The sequence below is a fragment of the Cynocephalus volans genome, chromosome 6 (genome assembly GCF_027409185.1).
Source record: "Cynocephalus volans isolate mCynVol1 chromosome 6, mCynVol1.pri, whole genome shotgun sequence".
In the NCBI taxonomy this organism is placed as follows: domain Eukaryota; kingdom Metazoa; phylum Chordata; class Mammalia; order Dermoptera; family Cynocephalidae; genus Cynocephalus; species Cynocephalus volans.
Window position 1 is genome coordinate 115,264,760 of NC_084465.1, and position 23,734 is coordinate 115,288,493.

Genomic DNA, 23,734 nt, shown 5'->3' on the forward strand with positions numbered 1-23,734 from the left:
TGGCCCAGTGTCAAGGAGGAAACCAGACCTGAGAAATATTAAATCAACACCCAGCCACCTCTCTGGCTTGGCCAGGAAGAGAGGAAGCAGTGCCAGAAGCCAGCGTGGGGGCTCAAAGTGACTGGTGCCTGCCCCCCCGCCAACCAAGGCCAGGCCAGCCTGGGTGCTGGAACACAAGGTATGACACAGAGCAGGCCCTCACAAACCTGAAGGAGAGGATTATAGACCAGTGTGTGGGACAGCAAGACAGCAGGGAATTTCCAAGGCCTGGGGCACCCAGGAGAAAATGAGGATGACATTTACAAGTGACATACTGTATGCCAAACAGGGCAGCTTGTCTGCACATATTTCATGTTCTCAGCAGTCCTATGGGGTGGGTACTCTTATCCCCATGTTACAGATTAGGAAAGTGAGTCACAAAGAGGTTACGTGACATGCCCAAGATCAAACAACTGGCAAGTGGCAGAGCAGGTATTGAAACCTGGGTTGGTGGAACACTGGTGTCCATGGAGTCCAGATGTCCCTCCAGTGGGAACGTGACGAAAGTGGTGTGGGGGGAAAACACGGGTGGCAGGAAATGACCTTCCCCCCACCTGCAACTAAAGTAGAGGGGCCACGCCACCCATTGTGTAGACACCTGCTATTGCTTGCTTGATAGTTTCCTGTAGAACAACTACCCCTTTTTATACTTTTTATTTTTTTTCCTTTTCTTTTTTTTGATGGCTGGCCAGTGCGGGGATCTGAACCCTTGATCTTGGAGCTATCAGCACCACATTCTAACCAATTGAGTAATTGACTCTCTCGTTTTAAAGATGTCAGTACGTGTACTTAAAAAGAGCCACTACCACCACTGCGAATGGAAAGCAAGGGCCACCCGCTGAGAGAATCACATATGAGTGAATTCAAGGAGAATGGAGCAATGGCAGAGACCACGGCTCAGCTAGTTTCCTTGGGGAAAGTTCTAAGTTTGCAGCCTCCTCTCTCTCCATTAAAAGAGGGGTTAATAAATCAGCTCCACCAAGACTTCCTCCTGCACCAGCTGGCATCGAGGGCGACTGATGTTGGGTGACCATCTTGCTTTGGGATTCAAGTTTTTGAGGTGTGTTGTCAATGCGCCACCTACAACCTCATGTGTCCCCCCACTCTCCTTTGGGAAACACAGATGTGTCCCAGAGCCCTTCCAGAAGTGGTGAGCAGAAATAGGTCCCCTCGTCTGCACACTGGGAATCGGGAATCCAGGAAATGAAGGGACTCGCCCAGGGTAGGGTCAGGTGAGAAGCTGTATTTCTAGGTCCCCAGATTTGCTGTTCAATCCCAGGGCTGCCTCCCAGGCTCCTGGCTCCGGAGTCCCAGTCTCTGCCCACCCATCCTGTTCCCAGGAGGTCACGGAGAAGCCCCACAGGGTGTACTCACATCTGCGGGGTCGTTTTCACGTGAAATGTTGACCAGGTAGGTGAGGTCGTTGTATAGCATGCTTCCAGGAGGGTACGGGTTGCTCCATGTCAGGAGCAACGTGTCAGAGACACTGGTGTGAACTGTGAGGTTTCCTGGAGCCCTGGGTTTCACTGCAGGAGAAACGGGGCCTGCATGAGGGGCTTGTCCAGGCGACAAGGGGGCACAGCCTGGCCCCAGCCTGCAGATCCCCAGCCATGTAGATTTAGTTGACAGCACCGCCTTAGAACACTTACAGGGTACCACACGCCTTTAGAGCCGTAACAGAGAATGACAATCATAATGCTGATGATAATGTCACTAACATTTTACGTAGAGCTTTAGTGTTTATTAACTACTTTTCTACAGCAAATGCAAAATGTATGAGCCAAAGTAACCCAAACTTCAGCTTTTCCCTTTCGTCCTTCACACTTTTGGCCACATCTATGCACTATACTGAGATTTTTATTTTGATTCATCTGTTTTAAAACTTAATTGCTTTCAAAGCAATCATACCCATGAGATCAGTATATAATATGCATTAAAATCAATACGCAAATGTTAAAATTAAAGTTCATTCAAGGGTCAATTTAAATAACTCCCAGCCACCAGTGGTATGAGCAGGCCTTTAGGAATCACTGACGGAGTAGTGAAGACTGGGAGCTCTGTGAGAGACCTGGCTCTGAGTACTGCCTCTGCTGCTGAGTCACTGTGTGACCTGAGGCACGTTACTTGCCTTCTCTGAATTACAGTTTAATTAACTGCAAAGTGAGGATAAATAACTCTCTTCTGGAAATTGAGGCTCAGAGAGGCAATGTGACTTGCCTGAAGTCACACAGCAATGAGTGGCATTTTAAACTCCCATCACTATCCCCCAGCAAGCTCCTGGGGGGACACCTGGAGGGACCCCAGGTACCAGGATAAGGCCAGCCTGCAACGGTCCAGACCACCTGAAGAAGCGTCAGCTGACCAGGCAACAGAGGGTGCAAGGACTATTTCCAACTCACTTTTTGATCTGCAGCCTGATATCAGATATGCTTCATCTCAACACACCTTCCTGGGTACTTAAATTCAGGGGATGAAAACAGCTGAGCTGAAGGGAGCCTGATGTGTTATGGAGCCCAGCCCCAGAAAGGGGCAGAAACCCCATCAGGTTTGGGAAAATGTAGGTGGCTTCCTCTGTGGCTTGGACCCCATGTCCCCTGCCCCAGAGCCCAGCCACCTGTGGGAACACCTGCACTCCCGTCCTGTCCACCCCGCCCCACTCACCATGGTTGCTGGGACTGAAGGAGCCTCTCCATAGCAGCTGCTGCCCGGCCCACAGGTCCAGCGTATAGATGTCTGCTCCAACCAAGTCATCTATGATCATATTGCACACACATGCTGTGCCTTCACTGTTCTCAGGGACACACGTGTGGTTTCTGCAGGTATGGGGGCTGGGTTAGGATGGTCATGTGTAGGCTGGCTGAGACCCACAGCTGTCCCCAGGACCTGCCTCAAGGAACCACTGCTCTTCCAGCTTCCTGATTGTGCTGCCATGAGGAACAGATCTGGGGGCTTGGGTGTGGTGGGGACAATGTACTAGCGTTGCTGCCCTTGCTAGCCACAGCCCTCACCACATGCACCGTGGACTCTCCTCTTGCCCCCCTGGCTGCAGGCCCTGCTCCCAGGACCTAGCTCATCCCTGAAAACCAGGGAAAGGGATTAATCTGTGGCATTAAAGACTTTCTAACAACATATGTGCATGTCCCAGTGCACCTTTGTGTAGCATAGTTTATGTACCCCAGTGTACAGCAGACCATAGCATGCTTTGGTGTGCTGCCTGTAGGCATGCGCCCTGTGCACAGCAGCAGGGTCCCAATGTGCCACCTAAAACAGCCAACCCCGCATCTCCCAGGCTAGGCCAGACACAACCCGACTTTTTCTTTAAAAGGTCAGACAGTAAATATCTTGGGCTTAGAGGGCCATACGGTTTGTGTCGCAACTACTCAATTCTGCTGATGTAGCACAAAAGCAGCCACACACACTAGGTAAATGAGTGAGCATGGCTGTGCTCCAATAAAAGTTTATTTGCAAAAATAGACAGTGGGCTGGATTTGGCCCAGGGACCATAGTTTGCAAATTCCTTGTCTAAGCCAATGTACAAAAGCACAGCCCCTCGGCCTAGTGTAATTGTGGAAGAGTGGAATACCACCTCTGTTAGTGTACCCGGTGTGCCCCACGACTGTGTATCCTATGTACCCACAATAATAGAGCACCCTGTGTCCTATGGAAGAGCCCAGTGAACCACCTGGAACAACATACCCTGTTTGGTCCACCCATCATCACAATGAACTCCACTGCTAACACTGTACCCCTAACAGTGGTCTAGTCCAGCGGTTCTCAAAGTGTGGTCTGGGGGTCCGCTAGGTCAAATGATTTTCACAGTAATACAGAGAGGTTATTTGTCTTTTCACTCTTCCTCTCCCAAGCGCACAGTGGAGTTTTCCAGAGGCTACACGGTGTGTGAAGACGTCATTGCTCTGATGGCTTGTTGAATGTGTGCTTGCATGTTGTGATTTACTATTTCTCAGTTTTAATTTCTAATTTGGTGAATATTGATTGATGTAAGCTACATTTTTAAGTGTGCAAAAGGGTCCTGAGACCAAAAAGTTTGAGAAGTGCTTGTCTACTCCAATCTTCCAGCCATATCCCTGTACCACTGTGACAATGTGCTCCACTGTATCTCACACACTGCTGCCCCCTGTGACGTGGCCTCACCTCCAGCACCAGGTCCAATAAGCCACAGCAAACTGCATCGGTACCATGCACTCCAGTGCACCACCTGGACCAGGCTAGCTCCTGGGGCAAACCCTTTGGCCACAGCCTCCCTGAACCCCAGCTCCATTGCAGGCTTACTCGGAGATCACAAAATCCAGCTGGTAAAACAGGCGGAGCTCGGCATTGCAGTTGGTGGGACGGTCCATCTTCCACTCGCACGTGGAAATGTTGAAGTAGTCCGAGAAGCAGGTGGGCTCATGCAGGACTTTAATGCTCCCTGGGGAGACACAGGGACACTCTGAGCAGCTGGGAACAGGCCAGGAGGACACACGCACCGAGGCAAATGGGAAACTAGCCCAGACAGGACTAGGGGGACCAGCATAACACAAGGAAACCATGGTCCCTAGCAAAGTCACAAGCCAATTCCCACAGGGATCCTGGAGCTTCCCAGCTGGGTGCAGAACCCATCAGAGGGGGATCAACCAAATGCATCTGTATCTTGCGCAAACTCAACTACTTGCCCTTGGCCAAAGTAAAGAAAAAATAAATAGCAGTTTGAGGAGAGCCACTCCAGCACAACGAGCATCTGCATGTGGCAGTATGAGCTGGGGGCGTGCTGCTGTCCTCCTGCCCCCCATTAACTCCCCCCGCTCTCTGCCCACTCTATGCTCAGGAGGCTGACACCCTGGGTCTTCATCACTCAGGTGGTCTTTTCCTCTGGCTTCCGGTCAGGTTTGGCCAACAGAAGAAAGGAAATGGAAGGGCAGGAGGAAATGTAGGGGGTATCAATCCTTTCAGCCCCCTCCCAGCCAGTCAGTGGCTCTGTGGGGACTGCTCTGAGAGCTACCACCCTGGCTCGAGACCATCCAGCTCCTGACCCTCAGGCACCCTCTAGCTCTCATGCCATCCCCATCACAGCTGACATCGACTTGCATGTGTCTGACGGATAAAGGACTTATCATGTTAAGGAGAGGCCCTAGATATGGAATAAATGTTCCCAAGTGCATCCCATGCCCAAAAAGAACTCCCCACTCCCTGCCCCAAGACACCTGCTCCTCACGCAGCCTTCTGCATCTCAGAAATGACAACCATGTCCTTCCCAATTGCTCAGGTCAGAAATCATGGACTCATCCCTGACACTTCTCTCTCTCACCTGAACTCCACTCCGTCCCCAAATCTACCTTCCAGATGGATCCAGAAGCCTCTCATCTCCTCCACTGGTCCAAGCTCCCATGCCCTCCCTTCCAGCCTCCAGCTTCTGCCCTGGTCCTTTCTCCGCTCTGCACTTTCTAACAATCTTTAGTAAATTCAATAAGGACCGTTTGTCACTGGCTATCTCCTCCCACTAAGATGTCATCTCTGCAAGGCCAGGGACCTTTGTTTTGACATATCCCAGGGCCCTGGCACACAGTTAATAGTCAATAAATAAATTATTGAGATGTGGTGACTTACCAGAGCCTGAAACCCACATCAGGATCAGGCAGCTCACAGGGAACAGGAGCCCGGAGCAAAGCCACCCCATTGGGAGATGCCAAGATACCTGCTGAGAGAAAGCGAATAGGTTAGTGCTGACCTCTTTTATAAGGACACGAATCCCATTCATGATGGTGGAGCCCTCATGACTTAGTCATCTCCCCAAAGGCCCCAGCTCTTAATACCATCATGGTGGGGATTAAGTTTCAACATATGAATTTAGCAGGGGACCCGTTTAGACCATAGCACCAGTTGATCTCATTCAGGAAAATGCTCAGAAGCAGAATCCCATGGAGCTGGAAGTGTGCACTTTTCCCCCAACACTCCTGACATATAATGTCAAATAAAGCAATGCACCAGTTACATTCCCCAGCAATGCTAAGAGGGCGTGTCCCTGCTCCCTGCTTGGGTCTCTTTCTTGGAGTCCTATTCGAAAAGGTAGCTCCTAGTCCTTATTCTGCTAGTTAGTACCTGTGTGCTGTTATGATAGTTTCTCCATCTTTCAGAGCTCTGGCTTCCTCTGCTGGGGCATGGGAATGACCCCGAGATTACCCTTGCAGTTGTGCTGCAGAGAAGGAGGTGCTGTGCCTGGTGCACTGTGCAGTGTCTGGGTGCAGTGAGCGCTCTCAGCACCACATCAGGGGCCTGGGGCCCCTGCTGGAAGCTCTCCAATGACTCAGGCCCACTAGAAGCAGCTGGGCCCCACCTCCCATGCCACCTGTGCCCCAGCACCTGTGCATCACCCCCTGCCCCCACACTTCATTTCCTGCTGCTCCCCAAACACACCAAACTCATTCCCACCTCCATGCCGTCCCTTTCACATGCCCTCTACCTGGAGGGACCCTCCCTTCCTCCTTTTCATATTCTTGCTCACTCTATCTCTCATATATTTACAGATACTCCTTGATTCACAATGGAGTCATGTCCCGATAAACTCATCACTGTCGATTGAAAATATGGTAAGTTGAAACCCATCATGTTATGTCCCGATAAACCCATTGTAAAGTTGAAAAATCCTAAGCTGAATCCATGTCAGGGACCGTCTGAATAAGTGACACATAAACACACACCTATCTCCGTAATGAATAGATTAACCCCTAATACTTCAGTGTGTATTTCAGAAAAACAAGGACATTCTCCTACGTAAGCACAACCATGAAAACCAGGAAATTAACACTGATGTATTACTGCCATCTAGTCCACAGGCCCTATTGACATTTTGCTAATTGCTTCAATAATGCCCTTTATAAACCCAAGACCCAGCCCAGGACCATTCACTGCACCTGATCATCATGCCATCCTACTGCCCAGGGCGAAACCTCTAAATACTATTCTACACCAAAAGGAACCAGAGCTCCTTAGAGAAATGGCTGACTCCAGGACAGCGGAAAGTACCAGATAAGCCTGGAGTTCTTATTCCAGAGAGTAAGGAAGTGCTCAGAGAATAACGGGGACATGTCAAAAAGACACAGGAACTGGCTTGAACTGCCCAAAATGGGCACAATTTGAGTATCAAAATAAAGACTATAGTAACCAGTTGTAGCCCTTGGAGTTAAAGTCCAGGAGTCTGTAGTGAGATAGGTCAATACATGCAAGAGAAGGGAAAGCTCTATTTTGCCATGACATCCTCAAAGTATCTCCCTGAAACAACTCATGTGAATTATTGCTAATTAATGAGTCGAAATACTTACTAATGAACTTTATAGTTCAGAAACCTGGCAGACACCATCTTTACCAAAGGATCAGAGCAAAGCCAACCACCAGGAACAGAACAACCCAATGTCACGAGCTCTCTGACACAGCACCCTGAGGATAGTGCCCCACTTTGCCGAAGTTCCTGCCAAAAACGCAGAAGGCACATGGAAACATCAGCCAAACCTAAATTGAGGGACAGGCTACAAGGGACCTTGTCTATTCTCTGCAGAAAGAGTCATGGGTGCCAAAGACAAGGAGAGTGTGAGAGAACTATTCCTTTTTAATTGTCATTCCGGGGCCAGGACTCGTCTTGGTCACCGCTGAGTCCCTAGTATCTACGACAGTATCTGGCATATAGCATGTGCTTGGTAACTGTTGAATAAATTCATTTTGGACCTGATGTGGGGCCCCTCATGGGCTCAGCATAAGCTGGAAAGCTCTTCCTGGAAGGAGACTCAGTATCCACTCAAAGACCAACTCGGCTTCCTTGCTGAGAGTTGCACAGAAGCTCAAGGAGGGGTGGGAGTGGGTGGGGGGTCCCAGGTGCTGGTTTCCTCTGCAAAGTTCTGGTAACTTTCACTCTCACAAGTTCATAGGTGCCCACAGTATCCTGTGGCAGAGATGGCAAAAGTGTCACTTTAGCCCCAACTGTGAATAAGAGAAAAAGAGAGGCCAAGATGCCTGTCCAAGGTCATGCAGCAGAAAGACTTTCATGGTAACATACTCCAAAGGCGGATGTGGTAATCAAGCAACCCAGTCTGGGTCTAATTAAATATCACATCACACTGTCAGGATTGTTATCTTTGATCAGACATACGCGCATAGGCATACATCCGTGCGCACACACACGCACACCAGCTAGCTTCTCAGGGACGTGTAGGTGCTGCATTTCACGGGAAACTATGGCACAGATGCAGTGAGAGAAGAGCCCACATGCACACCAGAGGAAACAAAGGACAAAGATGCAGATGAGTGAGGAATTAGAAAGAATACTTGCCAGGTGATCACAGTCAAGCATGTGGCAAGAAGAGATAATTTCAAGTTTGCACTCCAAATCATAGGATTTCTGACGTGGTAGAGTTGGAAGGGGTCTCAGGGGCCACCTGCTTAGCTCAACTGCCAACCTGGAGAAGGATGCCCTGCAAATACTCCATCTCTGACATGTTGCCTAGCAATTTCTGCTTGCACTCCAGCATGGATGGGGCACTCACTCCCAGTCATGGTTGAGCAGAGCTTAACTATTGGAAACAGCTTCCTTATGTTGATCCAAGACTTTGTGCAAACAAAATCCTGCTTGTCCAGCACATATGTTGTGCTGGACACTTTACTAAGTGCTTCTGAAATCTACTTTATCAAATCTGCCCAAGAGTCTTGCAAGACATGTTGTCATTCCCACTTACCAGCTAAGGAAACTGAGGCCAGAGAGGTCAAGTAACTTGCCTGCCAGATCCCACGGCTGGCAAGGGGGCAGAGCTAGAATCAGAACCCAGGTCTGTCTGCTTCTGAGCCCAAGGCGCATTCCAATATATCAGTTCTTTCAACTTCTCCTAGAAGCACGGGCTGAACCCAACAAGATGAAATGAAATGAGCCGGGAAGAGCTGGCTATCCTGCTTGTCAATCTCAAACATCAATAAACCACAGGACCAGAGAGCCTGACTGAGCAGCAGCAAAGACCCGGGGATTTTATTGTCTGCAATCTCCCTTCGAGCCAATGGTGAGGCAGCAGCTTAAAAAAAAAAAAAAGCCACCTGAGGTCACATTAACAAAGGTCTGACATCCAGGATAGGGGATGTAATGGTGCCCAACTGCACGTGCACATCTCTTTGGAAGGAATACTGCTGTGATGACACCCAATCCCAGAGGGCCTAGAAAGTCTGCCAAAAATACCCAGACCTCATACATCCTGCAGCCTCATCACTCACTCAGTGAACACACCATTTACCATGTGCCGAGTTTCCTTTTAATCATTTGACATATATTAATTCGTTTAATACTCAAAACAGCCCTATGAAACAGTTTTCCCCCATTTTTCAGATGAGAAAACCAAGGCACAGAAAGGTTAAGTGATTTACCTGGGGTTGCACAGCTGTGATAGTCTTGGGATCTGAACCCAGCACTCAGGCTCCAGAGCCTGGGCTCCTAACCACCATCTCTGCCTAGGATCCAGAGTCTTTAATGTTGGGGGATCACTGGCCCATCTGAGCATCTGATGTAAACTCCAAACCTTCCTTCTAGCAAAGTGCACATATTTAATTTTGCATTCCATTTTAGGGGTTCACAGCTCCCCCAAAGCTCAAGTGAAGACTCCACATCAAAGGCTCCTCCTCTAGGCAATGAGCAGCTTTTGACAGTCTTTGAGCAGAGGCATGGCACATTTTTCAAAAACCCATTCTGGGGCTGAGAGAAGCTTGGGGGTGTGGCAGTTAGCTGTCCCTGCCGACCTGGGTAACCCTGTCCCTTCATGCTGCAGCCAGAGTCATTTTTAAATCGGAAACGAGGCCATGAGCTGCCTGCCCCTGCCACTCAACGGCCTCCAGCTCCTGAAGGGCTTCTTCACCAGGGGCTACAGATCCCCAAGGGGTCCAGGGCTCATCAAAGAGGGAGCATCTGTGTTTCAGAATAAAATCCAGACCCCCGGTGACAAAAGCCAATCCCAAAAGGGTAACTCCATTTATGGAGTTAACTCCAGTTATGTAACGTTCTTGAAATCACAAAATTGTCGAAATGGAAAACAGATTAGTGGTTGCCACAGGGCAAGGCGGGGTGGGGGCAGGAAGGGAGTTGGTTGTGGCTATAAAAGGTCAGCACAAGGATCCTGGCGATGACGGAACTGTGGTGGCGATACACAAACCTCTGCATGTCATGAAATTGCACAGAGCTGAATATGTGCACACTGCAATGTCTACAGCAACTCAGGGGAAATGGGAATGATATTCCAAGGTAATGTATCAGTGGAGTGTATCAATGTCAACATCCTGGTTGTGATACTGTGCTATAGATTTGTAGGATATGACCTTTGAGGGAAACAGTATAGGGGATCTCTCTGTATTATTTCTTAGGACTGCATGTGAATCTATAAATATAGGAAAATAAAAAGTTTAATTTAAGAAAATGGAAAAAAAAAAAAAATCCAAGCCCCGTGATGATCCGGCCACTGCTACCCCTCTACAGTCCCTACTCTCCCCGTCCCTCCCCCACAAGCCTTCCCTGCACTGGGACACACTCCCAGCCCCTTCCTCCCTCTCAGCCTTTGCTCCAGAAACATTTCAGAGGCCTTCTCTGACCACTCTGCCAGCTAATGAGGGCCCTCCCTGTGCCTTCTTATCATAGCACTCTGTTTATTTCTGTCATAGTACTTATCACCACCTCTAGTCATATTAGTAAGGTTACATGTGTGAATGTTTATTTTATTTCAGGATGCAGATGGCAAAGATAGAAAGATTTGGCTGCAAAAATGTTTTAAACTTTTCTAGATCCAAAAAATAGAGAAAGCAAGCAAGACACTAGAAAAAGGTGGCAATCTACATGATGAAAACTTAATATATAAAAAGATCTTACAGATCAACAAGACGAACACCCCTTTAAGAAAACTAAGCAAAGGACATAAGTGGTTGACAAAAGAAGTATTAGTCTATGTCGGAAGATGTAAAATAGCTATTCTCAATGTGCTGCTAGTTTGTGAAGTTGGGAGTGTAAAAGATAACCTGTAATTTATGTCATATATTTGTCTATATATGTATTATTTATCTTTCCCCTCCCCCAAGTGGGATGCAAACCCACGAGGGCACTTTACATCTGCCCTGGTTATTGCTTCGTCCCCAGTACCCAAAACAGTGCCTGACGCGTACATCACAGGTGCTCAGTAAACATCTATTAAACGAATGAGTGGTTAAAATTCAGCAATAACAAATAAAATAATCATTTTCAAATACAGACCATGAACCAAATTTTGCCCACAATAATTCCATATACAGGGCTTATTATGTGCCTGGCACTGTTCTATGTGCTTACACAATGACCCTATGAGGTCGGTGCCATTAATATCACTATTTTACAGATGAGGACCGAGACACAGGGAGGTCAGAGCAGTTGCCTGTGGTCACACAGCTAGGATTTGGACCCAGGCAGTCTCACCCCAGAATCCAGGTGTTTAACCACTGTTTGCTGCCTCTTGAAATGCAGTTCCCCAAACCTTGGGACTTTGGCCAGAGGAGACTCATTGGCCAGAGGAAAATTGAGGCCCAGAGAGGGCAGAGGACAAGGCCAAGGTCATGGAATTGGGAAGGAGGCAAAGTCGGTGGAAGCCTGAGCCGGGAAGCAAGCAGGAGCACCCAGACTGGGAAAACTTGCCTGCTGGCAGAAAAGCAAACTTAACTCACTTTTTTTTTTTTTCAGTTTTGTGGGAGTGAAGTGGTGAGTCTTGAAATGTCAGAAGCCAGCCACAGTCCTGAAATGACTGAGCCGGGCTCTTCCCAAGCCTAGCATGGTGTACAGGTCTCCTGTTCTTCTCTCTTGGCTGAAAACCCAGCCAAAATGAAGGGGCTGGTTCTGCAGACAGGATTCAGTCAGTCCCGAGACAAGTGGCCTGTGGGAGGGATCCGGGAGAGGCGGGGCTGCGGGTGGCCTCCTGAGCCAACGACCCATGAAACTCCACTATCTGAAGCCGGCCTGGAGCTTGCTCTGGCCTTCAGGACAGCTGGGCTGGCCTGGCAGGAGGCCAGGGACATACTTCTCCCTGGGGCAGCAGCCTTCCCAGAACTGGAGTTCCCAGAACCCACAGCCACGTCAGCAGCCCCACCCCGGATAGTGAGGCAGGCCAGGCCAGGGCCCCAAAATGGCCTGGTCTCTGCCTGCGCCACCCCCACCCGGCTAGTCACGGGGACGGGTGGTGACAGGTTGGTTCTGCTGCCTCCAGGAGCAAGAATCTGCAACCTCAGCCAACAGAGCCCACCAGCCTCCTGTGCACCTCCTGTGCACTCATCGGGCCTCACCCACTTGCTCACACCCTCATGTGTTCTTGTTGCAGATGTTTTCTGAGCACCTACTATGTGCCAGCTACGAAAGAAGATTCCAGAGGCCCAAGGGAAGAGACGGAGTCTGAGGAGCTTGTGTCCAGATGCCATGTGCTCAGGAGCAGCAGCCAACCTGCCTCTCTCTGCACTCCCTCTTGATTTATTTCTCTGCACAGCACTGACTGCTTGCAGCATATTACATACTCAGGCGTCGTCTGTTTATTGTCCAAGTCCCCATGGGAATGCCAGCTCCCACAAGGTCAGAGGCTGTGTCTCCCTGCTCACTGCCATCCCCCCAGAGCCTGGCACACAGTAGGGGTTCCATAAATATTTGCCGAATGGAAAAATGACTTAATAAATTCCCCTGCTGTGTGCAGGGAGGCCTGGTCAGCCATCCCCAAGGGAGGCAGGGACACAGCTCCAAGAACTGGAATTTCCCACCTATCACCTGCTGGATAAACACTGACCAATTCTGCCTTGGAGTCCTCTTAAATACAACTAATGCCGGCACAGATCTTAGCCACCCCAGAGAGAGCTGGAAATTGGGGTATTACCATGATTATTACTCCCTGCCCTGGGAGCACACAGTGGCCTCTCATACCAGGACACTGATTAGATTCCGGCTGCTTGGTGACAGTCATGGCTCCCAGTGGGCCTCCTCTGGAAGTCCCCCAGCCATTAGAGGTCATGCCATTCTGCCCTGGGGTTCCACCCCTCCCCAACTGCATGCAGCTTCACCCAGCAGACTCAGCTTACACAGGAGCATTTGACCCTCACTGACTCATCTAACCCTGACACAAGCCTGAGGAGCATAGCAGCTACAGTTAATATCATCCCTGTTGGATGGGGAAAGTGAAGCTCAGAGACGTTCAGGAACCTACCTAAGGATGCACAGCTAGTAAACAGTGGGGCCGGGATTTGAACCCAGGCCTTCTGGCTTTGGAGTCCTCAGTATAGTGGACTCCAAAGGACTGGCCAAAGGAAGTGGCCATGAACTTGCTCTTGCTATACACTTTTCTGTTTGCTCTTCCCAGCAAGCCCAGTGTGGAAGATGTGGTCAAACATTCCTCCTGCACAAAGAGGGAAACTGAGGCTCAGAGCAGTTCAGAAACTATCCAAGGTGACAAGGCAGGAACTGGCCCAGACAGAATTCAGCCTCTGTCACTGTTGGCCCAGCCCTTATCAGTAAACTCATTGCAACAGTGACCAGGACTTTGCTCTGTGGGCAAACCCAAAGCTGGCCACATTTGGCACAGATAAAAGCTTGCTGTTCATTCTCTGTCTGTGAAAGGTGTGGGAGGGGAAGGTGCTCTCCATGGAGTTCTTGCTGTCTCACCCTGTATTGATCCTAGACAGGCAGTGACACACAGACATGGAAGGCCATGTATGTATGCAGGGACCCTAGAGCATCTAAGACACAGAAGCATAACTCAGGCCTAAGTGCAGGCTCCACTCTGACTAGCTGGGAGAGCTTGACAAGCTGGGGTCCTCTCAGGGCCTCAGTCTCTTCATCTGCAAAATGGGAATGGGACCACTTGCCTCACCGGGTGGTTGCGAGGAGGCACAGAGGCCATGGCTGGGCAGGAGAAGCCTAGGACAGTGCTGATGGGGTGGGTGGCAAAGCCTCATCTTTGAGAACCGAGAAAACTCTTTGAGACTCTGAGCCGAGGACACCTTCCATGATGGTACGGATGGGACGGGTCTCACAGGTACAAGCTGAGTGAAGGAAGGTGGGCTCAAAAGAGCAATACCATGTGATTCATTTACATAAAGTTCAAAAGGAGACAAATTGATCCTGGGGTTAGAAGTCAGGAGAGTGTCCTTAGAGAATACTATGTGTGGCTGAAGGTGGCAGAAAGACCTTCTGGGGGGCTGGCCATGCTTTGTTTCCTGATTGGGTTACATGCATAAGTTCATTTTCCGAAAATACATGAATCTTTACACTTGTCTGTGCACCTGACTGCACATATGTTGCAATAACAGGTAAGGAAAAAAGGTAAGGGGGAAGGAAGAGGGCAAAGTCTGCAATCTAGTCTATGATGTAGTTAACAAAGACTTCAGACCACCCACCCGCAGGCTGGTGGGATCTCCAAAGGCCCTTATGTCCACTGCTGATGAAACTTCAGTTCCCCCAGCCTCTACGAGGGGCGACCTACGCTCTACTTACCTGCCCACAGAGAGCCACCTCTTCCAGAGTAAACTCAAATATATAAGAGGATTCAGACGCGTGACCTCGATGAAAACAGAGCGGACAAGTAGAAAACACATGCCCAGTCCTAAAGGACACTGCCACTCTGCTCCAGCTGCTTTTTTACCACGTGTAAATGAAGGCCAGGGTGTTTCTAGGTCTTTTGAGTTTTTAAAAGAAGCTAGAAATCCAGCTTTTTACATGTGTTATCCTAATTTTTGAATGTTGGAAAATAATTCAATATTGGAAACACACACTATGGACCTGAAGTCCCACATGTGTGGTCCCCATCTGGCTTATGGTCACCACCTGGCATCCTCTGGGGTGGGGGCTGAGTGTCCTGAGCTGCCAGGAGATCCCAACAAGAGGAAATGGGGCAAGAGATGGGACCCCACACCCGTCCCAAGCACCAGCACTTCCAAAGGTGAAAGTCTGCCTTTTCAAACCATTGCTGACTTTCTGTCCCTATTACTGCCTGCTCAGTATGGGGTGCTGGTTGTCATGGTGATGAGAGGGGAGCTGGGCTGGAGATGCCCCATGACCCGCCTTCGTGTTGCTGATGCTCTTTGGCATCATGGTACCAAAGAGGATTCCATATTTTCTGCAAGCCCCTGCCTTCCTGGGCACCGGGAGAGGGAGAGGGGCCCAAGGGCAGTCTTTACAAACCCCACACTCCTCCCCCCTGCCCCACCAGTCCCCAACGTGCCACAGACTTCCCCACCTTCCCGCTTCCCGTGGGCCATTCCCTCTGCCTCTCGGTGCCCTCCTCCGATGCCATCTTCTCCAGAATGCCTCTCAGGACACTCCTGGTCCAGCCCTGCTCTTTCCTTAGCCCATCTCACAATCCTCTGTCTCAACATCCTTTTCATTCTCGTTAATAGTGAGCTGTGCCAGTCTAGATTTTCCTTTTCCAGACTGAAAGTTCCTCTAGGGTAGGGACTGTATATGTCTCATGGTGACAGGGGGAGGCAGCCAACCAGCGGGGGCTACAGTGAAGTCATTGGCTGCCCCATCCCACACTCACCCTCACCGGACACCTCCCGCCTCCGGGCCTTTGCACATGTCATTCTCACTGCCAATGACTAATACATGTACACAAGCTCCTCGTTATGTCCCGATAAACCCATTGCAAGTTGAAAATATCCTAAGTCAAAAATGCATTTAATACACCTAGCCTACCAAACACCATGCCCCAGCCTACCTCAAAGGTGCTCAGACACTCACATTATCCTACAGTTAGGCAAAATCATCTAACACAAAGCCTATTTTATAATAAAGTACTGAACTTATTGAAAGTGAAAAACAGAGAGTCACATGGGTACTAGAAGTACGGTTTCTAGTGAATGTGTATTGCTTTCACACAATCGTAAAATCAAAAAATTGTTAAGTTGGGCCGAGCCCGTGGCGCACTTGGTAGAGTGCTGCGCTGGGAGCGCGGCAACGCTCCCACCGCGGGTTCGGATCCTATATAGAATGACTGGTGCACTCACTGGCTGAGTGCCGGTCACGAAAAAACGACAAAAAAAAAAAAAAAAAAATTGTTAAGTTGAACCATCGTAAGTTGGGGACCGTTTGTCCACGAGCATCTGCAATGCCGTTTATATTCATTATCACATTTATTTTCACAAAAACTGTAAGGAAAAGGCAGGACCAAACAGGAAAAATGACTTGCTCAAGATTATGGTTACAGAGCAGAGTCTGGAATACAAGTTTTGTTGTTGTTGTGCTAAAACTCATCTGGCTACCAGACTGGGGTCCAAGAAAAGTCCTAAGACTTTAGGGTTGAACAAAGAAAATAAGGAGCAGGGAAATTAGTCAAGAAAAATACAAATAAAGATAATAAATATGGTAATACTAATGCCAACTAGAATTCAAGACATCAAGGTATCAGAAGGGAGAAAGGTAGCTGTTCCGTACTGATAAAAGGAGCAATTCACCAAGAAGGTATAAAAATCACGAACCTCTATTCTATTCATATGGCTATGCACCTAACAATATAGCTTCACAATAAAGCAAAAAAAACCCTGATAGAAACATGGGAGAAATGAACAAACCTTCCATTATAGTAAAAGATAAACTAGATAGAGAAATGGACATAAGAACACAGAAAATATGAATAATATCATTAGCAAGCTTGATCTAATAGATATATTTCTAGAACTTTACACCCAACAGAAAATATACATCCTTTTCAAATACAAGAGGAAAAAATGGCCAGAAAATCCTACAAAGAAGATCTCAACAAACTCTCCACCTTTGATAGCACAGAAGCCACATATATTGACCATAATGACCATAATGGCCAAATTTAGAAGCTACCAATAAAAAGATAACTTTAAAAAGTTCCATCCACCTCAAAAAATTTAAAAAGCACATAACACTTTTAAGGACACTTTTGAGCACATAACACTTTAAAAATAGAAATCAAAATGGAAATTATAAACTATTTTAGCAGTGAATGACATTGTGCAACAAGACTTATGGAAGGAAGCCAAAGCAGTAGTCAAAGAAAAAATTATAGCCATTTAGCATGAAGTTAGATTTATTAGAAAACAAGAAAGAACAAAAACAACTATTAGCCTCAAACAAGGAAACTCAGAATTGGAAGAAACTTTGATAGCAACTCATGTAGAAGAGAGACATGGAGGTTTTAGCTGATAAGATCAATACAAGCTCCAAGAGATATATGGCTGCAGCAAAGTATGCTTGCCGGTTGCATCAACAGAGATATGGACTCCAGATCCAAGGAGGTGATAAGTCTCCTTCCTGTCTGAGTGGGCTGGCTTTAGGGGAGGCAGCATGCTTTATGTGGGATTCTGACCAGTTGAATCATGTCCAAAGCCTGATTGAACTTACAATTCCCTGAGTTAGGGAGAATGTCTGAAATAAATAGTTGTACACAATAAGAGAAATATTGGGCTGGGGTTGAAGGGAGATGGTTGCTTCCTCCAAAGGGCAGAACTACAGCCAGAAAGTGGAAGCTCCTGGAAAACTAATTTGGCTAACTCTCAAGAAATAGTTTCTCTAGTTAGAGCTACTTAGCTGTGGAAATGCAGCTTCTAGAAGAGCAAGAGTGTCAGGAAGCTATGGCTCTGCAGGCTTGGAGAGCTGCCCAGCCCGGAGATCTGGTGTCTCTCTTCCCCAGAGAAATTCTCTTTCCTCTTTTGAAAAGGCAGACCACATCCCTGGCTGCTTCAGGAAAACCGTAGGCCTCCCCTGAGTTCTCCAAAGTGGTTCTCAGTGACTGTGCTCCCTTGTTTCCAACCAAGAGATTTAGTTCTTTTAAACTCTACTCCTTGGGCTGGATAACTCACAACAGTGGTTAAAGGCATAGGCTTCTGGGTCTGCTGCCCTGGGTTTGAATTCAGACTCTGTTGCTTATGAGCCGTGTCAACCTGGGAAGTCTCCACCCTGAGCCTCAGTTTCTCCCTCAGGGAAATGGTGAGGACATGCTCTCATCTATGTGCCTCCACCGAGCACAGTGACCTATGTAGAGTTGGGTCTTATTCCCCTCCACTCCCCCTCTGCTTTGGTGTTTCCTCACTGTCTGCGACACTGAGGAAGGTGCTCATTCATAAAACCACCTGTAAAATAATTGTATCATCCACAGAGCTGGGCTTAGAGGAACCAATCCTGGCCTGACCACACTCATGGGGTCGCTGGGCAGACTGATGGCACTGAGCACACCAACAATGTAAAAAAGTATCTAAGTGGTAGGTGGGCCTTCAGCGTTTAGCATAGTTTCATTGTGTTTGGACACAGTGGTGAGGACTCTGGAGCTGCCAGGTTCACAGCTCTGCTCTGCCACCTTCTAGCTGTGCAACCCTGGACAAGTCACTGAATCTCTCTGTGCCTCTGTTACTTCATCTGTAGGGTTATCACACAGTCAAATGCATTAATGCAGGTATGTGGCTCCTGCTTACCTCTCTGACCTCCATTTCCACCTCTCTCTATCACTAGATTCCATCCGACCACATCAGCTTCCTCGCTGTGGGTCAAATGCACCAAGCCTTCTCCTACCTCAGGGCCTTTGCACCTTCTGCTCCTTTTGCCTGGATTGTTCTTTCCCTGGATATGCACATGTCCAGGTTCCTTCAGGTCTCAGCTCAAAAGCCACTTCCTTGGAGTCATTTCCCCCGCTAGATTGTTGGCTCCACGAGGGCCCTGACTTCAGGGTCATGCGATACTAAGTCCCCAGCCACTGGCGCATTTGCTAAGTGGGTGTAAGGGCCTAGCCCAGTGCTGCACGTAAGCGCCTGTTACTTTTAACTTTGTCATCTGGCTCTGTAGGCTGGAGGCTCTTAGACTAGAGCTCCAGCCCCTCCTCTCCAAGAACTCAGTTCCACCAAACCCTTGAATAGCCCAACTCCTCCTCCCATCCCCAGGAGATACTTCTTCCCTCTCCCAGTGCAGGCCCAGATGGGGATGTCCTCAGCCAGGAGGTCACAGCACCCAGGCTTGCTTTAACGCAAAGCCCGGATTTCTTAAGCAACAGAGAAGAGGTGAGGAGGCCCGGTGGGGAGCCTAGATAGACATGAGTCAGAGACAAACTTGAAACCTCAGCGATGTCACCACTTCTTGGAAAGGCAAGAACGGATGCATTTCAACAGAACTGTGTACTCACAGAAAGGGGCGAACAGCAGGCTGGACCCGGAAATGGGGTCTTCCATCTGTGGGTCCCTCCACCTGGCCTGTTCTTCCCCAAGCCTCTGCCACTTGTCTCTTTCAAATATCACCTCCTCAGAGAGGCTCTCCCTGATTCCAGCCTCGCTAACTTTTTCTTCCTAGCATTGTCTCTACCTGACAGGACGCTGCAGGTCCACATTCCCTCCTGTGAAACCCTGGGGACCAGACATATTTCGGAATTCATAATTACTCAGGTTGTAGAAAGGTCTCCTTGTATAAAATACCATGCAACATACCCGCAGCGTCTGGAGTAGCACTCCGTGATCAACAGTATTATTATCTCTGTGGCAAGACTTCCAGCATTCACACCAAGGAGGATAAAGACTCTAAAGAGCCTCACGTTTAGTTCAGGTCATATTTTGCTTCCAAATGAGTTATGGAAACTTTCAGTTCAGAGCTTGCAGATTTCAAAATTACAGATAAGGATTATAGATCTGCACGTATTCGGATTTGTTTGTATATTGCCTGTCTTCTCAACTAGAATCTAGACCCCAGGAGAGCAAGGACTTTGTAGACACTAGCACTTGTGCAGAGACTGGCACATAAATTGCTCAATACATACTTGCAGAAGAAATGAATGGGAAAGCCAGTTGCTGGATACAGAGAAGTGACTCTGTACTAAATGGGGAGAGAAACAGCAATCACTGAGCCCCTTATATGGGCAGGGTGTCCATAACAATATGAAAACCCCCCAAATACCCACTCTCATGAACATTCTCCCCTCAAACAGCCATGACAAGCAAAGGGGGGCTCAGAGAGGTTAAGCAACTTCCTCCAGATCACACAGCAAGGAAGCAGCAAGCAAGATTTGAACCTGGGGCCCCTGTCTTCAAGCCTGTACTCTCCTCTCTGCCACAGGCTCCCAGAGGCAGAACAATTTGCTGGAAGACACAACAAAGTGATGGGAAAATGGCCAATCTAATGTTGGATCTCTTGGTGGGCTCATTGGTTAGAACAGTTGGTTAGAGTGTGGTATTGGTAACAAGAAGGTCAAAGGTTCTGGGGCCCTCAAGCCTCTGCAGTCTCATGCACACTCCAGCAAGGGCACGTCTGAGCAACACCTAGGCAAGCCTCTGGCATATCTTCTAGCCCAGCTGACGGAAGTCTGGCCAAACACGGCTGGGCACATTTCCACAGTGCTGGCCATGAGGAACGCGCAGAAATACATCCTTCTTGGCCACCCCAGCAAGCTGGCACAGTAGGACAGAATACAGGCTGGGAAGGAAAACAGGATCAGATTCCTCCTTCTGTCACTCTCAGATGTGGGACCTTAGGCAAGGCCACTGCACACATCTCCGGGTCTCAGTTTTCTCACCTGCAAAATGGGTAGATTAAATCCCATCCAGTGGGGTTCATGGGAGGCAACAATAAAGATTTGTTTAACAAATACGTAGTGTTTACTATGTGCCAGGCACTGTTCTGGATGCTCGACTAATGTGAACTCATTTAATCATTGCTATGATGATACAAAGTAGTCACTATAATTTTACAAATGGGGAAACTGAGGTCCTGAGGAGTTAGTCACAGTAAGTAGCAAAGTCATCATCTGAATCTGGCAATCTGGTGCCAGACTCCACGCTCTTACCTCCAAGCTATACTACTTGAGAGGTAGCAACAGACATAAGCATTTATTGTGCCCCTACCATGTGTTGGAAATTGTGCCAAATAACTTATAAAACACGATGTCATTAACTCTCACGAGAGCCCAGTTTTACAAACGTGAGGAAGCAATGTGAGGGGCCCCTGCCCTACTCCCAGGTGAGGGCAGTCTAGGATGGAGGGAAACATCTAATCCCAAACACTCTCCTCATCTTCCCTGATGGGGCGGTGGATGGCAGGGAGGGGAGTGGTTTAGAAAAGGTTCTTTCCTTCACTTCTTTCCTGACACTTCATTTCAACTCCTTTTCTAACTCTGAGCACCAGGAAATTGTGAATGCTTTAGGGGATGGCCTCCCCACCCGTCTTGGCTTTCTGCAACCCTGAGATTGTGATGTACAAAACATACCAGTCACTGAGTCACTTCCCAGAATCAGGAAACTCTCAGGTTATCCCAGACCTGCTGGTAACTGGGTGTGTTGTAATGGGGACGACTCATTAGCAGTGTCCTTTCCAGATTCAGGTGCAGAGGTCTAGAGTGAAGCCCAGGAATCTGCTCTCTGATTGTCATGGCTCAGGCAAAGAGAAAATACACAGGCCTATGCTCCTCAGCACGGCATGCAAGGCCTTCCACAACGCAGCCTGGGCCACCTTTCCATCCCTTTCTGGCTTCACGTCACCTCTCATGCTCCATACACCGTGCCCTTTCATACCTCAGCCTTTGTCAGCTGGGTCCACTGCTCAGCACACCCTTACCTCCCACCCTGCACCTGCCAAACCCCGCTACTCCACTTCCAAGGCTGGCTCTGGGGTCCCCGCTCTGTGAAGCCTGTCCCATTGCCCTGTGAAGAGTTGATCACCCCCTGCTGGTGCTTCTGCAGCAGCCCCTGGTGTATCCCTCCTTCTTTACTTCTCCCAGCCACGTCTCAGTCTCCAGAGGGGTGGCTCTTTGAGGACAAACACCAGTGCCTACACAGCTTGGAGAGCCCAGCAGGAGCTCAACGAACGCTAGTGAATGAATGAATGGCTTAGCCGGTTACCTCCCATTCGTGGGTTTGGGCTAGCCCAGTTCTAAGAAAGCCTCTGCAGGACTCCGAAATCCCCTTACTGTGCGGGACATCCCGCCCAAACCTACACCTGAGACTCAGTTTCCCCATGAGATTTACGATTTTAATGAAGGCACTGATGTCCCCCAAATGCACTGGGCTCTTGAAAGACTACACCTAAGGGAAGATCTGCAGATGGTCACACCTGGCAGAGGGCTCGGGAAGGGCAGAGATTAGGATACAAGCAGGTTAGTGCTGGCCTGGGACATTCCGCCAAGCAGCAGGCAAACTACTGGTCTCCTGTCTTGCCAAATTCTAAGAAATAAGATACATGGTTTAACTGAATTTCAGAGAATGGGCCTGGTAGTCTGCATTTTAAGCAAACCCTTTGGAGAACCCGGTTATGTGGTTTGACAAACTGCTGAGAGGTGGAGAGCAGCTGGCTCCGATGTCAGGCCGCCTGGGTTTGAAACCTGCTCCCTGACTTTCCAGGGGGGCGGTGCCTGTGCCTGGGCGTCCACATCTGTAAAATGGCATGATACATAGCGCTGACCACGGAAAGCCTACTTCGAGGTTTAACTCTGAATACTTTCAATGTTCGGGACAGAGCTTGCACAATACATGTCCCAGTAAACGATCCATCCAATTTGTTATTGGGTCCATCCAATATTTGGAGAAAGGGACCAAAGGTAGGAAAAGCCATGTTCCCTCAGTTTCCTTGACCGAGTGCCCAGCTGTACAGTTCTCAGAAGTTTCCCCACTCGTTCACCCTCCCCAATCCTCACCAACTTTCCGAGCGCGGGGGAGGGAGTGACTTTCCAGAAAAGGGGATTGAGCGGCCCCACATGGGGCTACGTTCCTACGCCCCCGACAGGCCGTCCGCGCTGAGGTCTCAGGGCCAGCACGAGTTATGGGGGTGCGCTGAGGCCCGAGCACCCAGGTGCAGGCCTCCCTCGGTGACATGGACAGAACCGGGCGCGCGCAGGGAGGAGCAGGCTCGCGGCCCCGCGCTGGCCCCAGCGGGCGGGCGTTCCCGGCGCGAGCTCGCGGCGGTCCCCGAGGTCCCCGCCGCCTGGGGTCCCGCCGGCGGCCGAGCCCTTCCGGACGGCCGCAGCGTGCCCGGGGCGATCCCCCGAGCTCCGCGCCGACGCCAGGTCCTACCTGAGCGCCCCTGCTCCATTCGCCGTCCGAGCGGGAAGTGGGGACCCCTCTGGCGTCCCGGCGCTGGCCCGCGCGGCGCGGGGCTTTCCTGGGCGCTGGACAGGGTCCGCCCCCGCTTCCTGCGCCCCGCCCCGGTGCCCCGCGGAGTTGCATGCGCCGTCGCGCCCCGCCCCTCCCCGGTGGCACGCCCAGCCTCTTGCCCGGCCGGCTCGGGGGACCCGATTCTCCGCCCCTGTCACTGTCCCCACCGTCCCTACAGGCAAAGCCGCCCTCCTCTCCTAGGAGCGACCCCAGCACCCCGCCGCGACCCCAGCACCCCGCCACGACCCCGTTGCGCTCCCTCTCCCACGCAGCAGCCTGAGGTCGCGCACCCGTGGAGAACTCCGCAGTAGTTCCCCTTGTTCTAGAATAAAATGCCAACCCCTGCTCAGGCCTCCCGGATTCGGCTCCTGCCTATCCCTGCACCCCCTCTTCCTTCCCTTCCTGCCAGGGCCCCTCCCGTCACTCTGCAGAGAAGGCAGTTGCCTTTGGGGTTAGGGGGCTGGGCGACTCAATCCCCCCCTTCACGAAAGCCCAACTTCTAAGTGCCAATGTTTGTTCATGCTTTCAATTAACGTTTACTGAGCGCCTACTCCAGAAATATTTAGATAGCAAAACAACCCTTCAATCAACAGCTGGTACAGTC

At 49.6% G+C, this 23,734-nt stretch overlaps 1 protein-coding gene across 3 annotated transcripts in view; it reads right to left on the reverse strand.

Moving 5' to 3' along the window:
* Positions 1–23,156, reverse strand: part of IL4R (interleukin 4 receptor) — a 36,710-nt gene extending 13,554 nt beyond the window's left edge. The window contains exons 1-5 of one of the 3 annotated variants that reach the window (XM_063099737.1): positions 23,050–23,156; positions 5,644–5,731; positions 4,330–4,468; positions 2,701–2,852; positions 1,414–1,565 (exon numbers count right to left, since the gene is read on the reverse strand). In XM_063099737.1, coding sequence (XP_062955807.1) covers positions 1,414–1,565; positions 2,701–2,852; positions 4,330–4,468; positions 5,644–5,713 — 513 coding nt within the window. In that variant the 5' untranslated portion in view covers positions 5,714–5,731; positions 23,050–23,156. Of the gene's footprint in view, positions 1–1,413; positions 1,566–2,700; positions 2,853–4,329; positions 4,469–5,643; positions 5,735–22,673; positions 22,694–23,049 lie in introns of those variants that run through there. The other 2 variants (XM_063099738.1, XM_063099739.1) reach the window with 2 other exon arrangements.
* Positions 23,157–23,734: the final 578 nt, after the last annotated feature.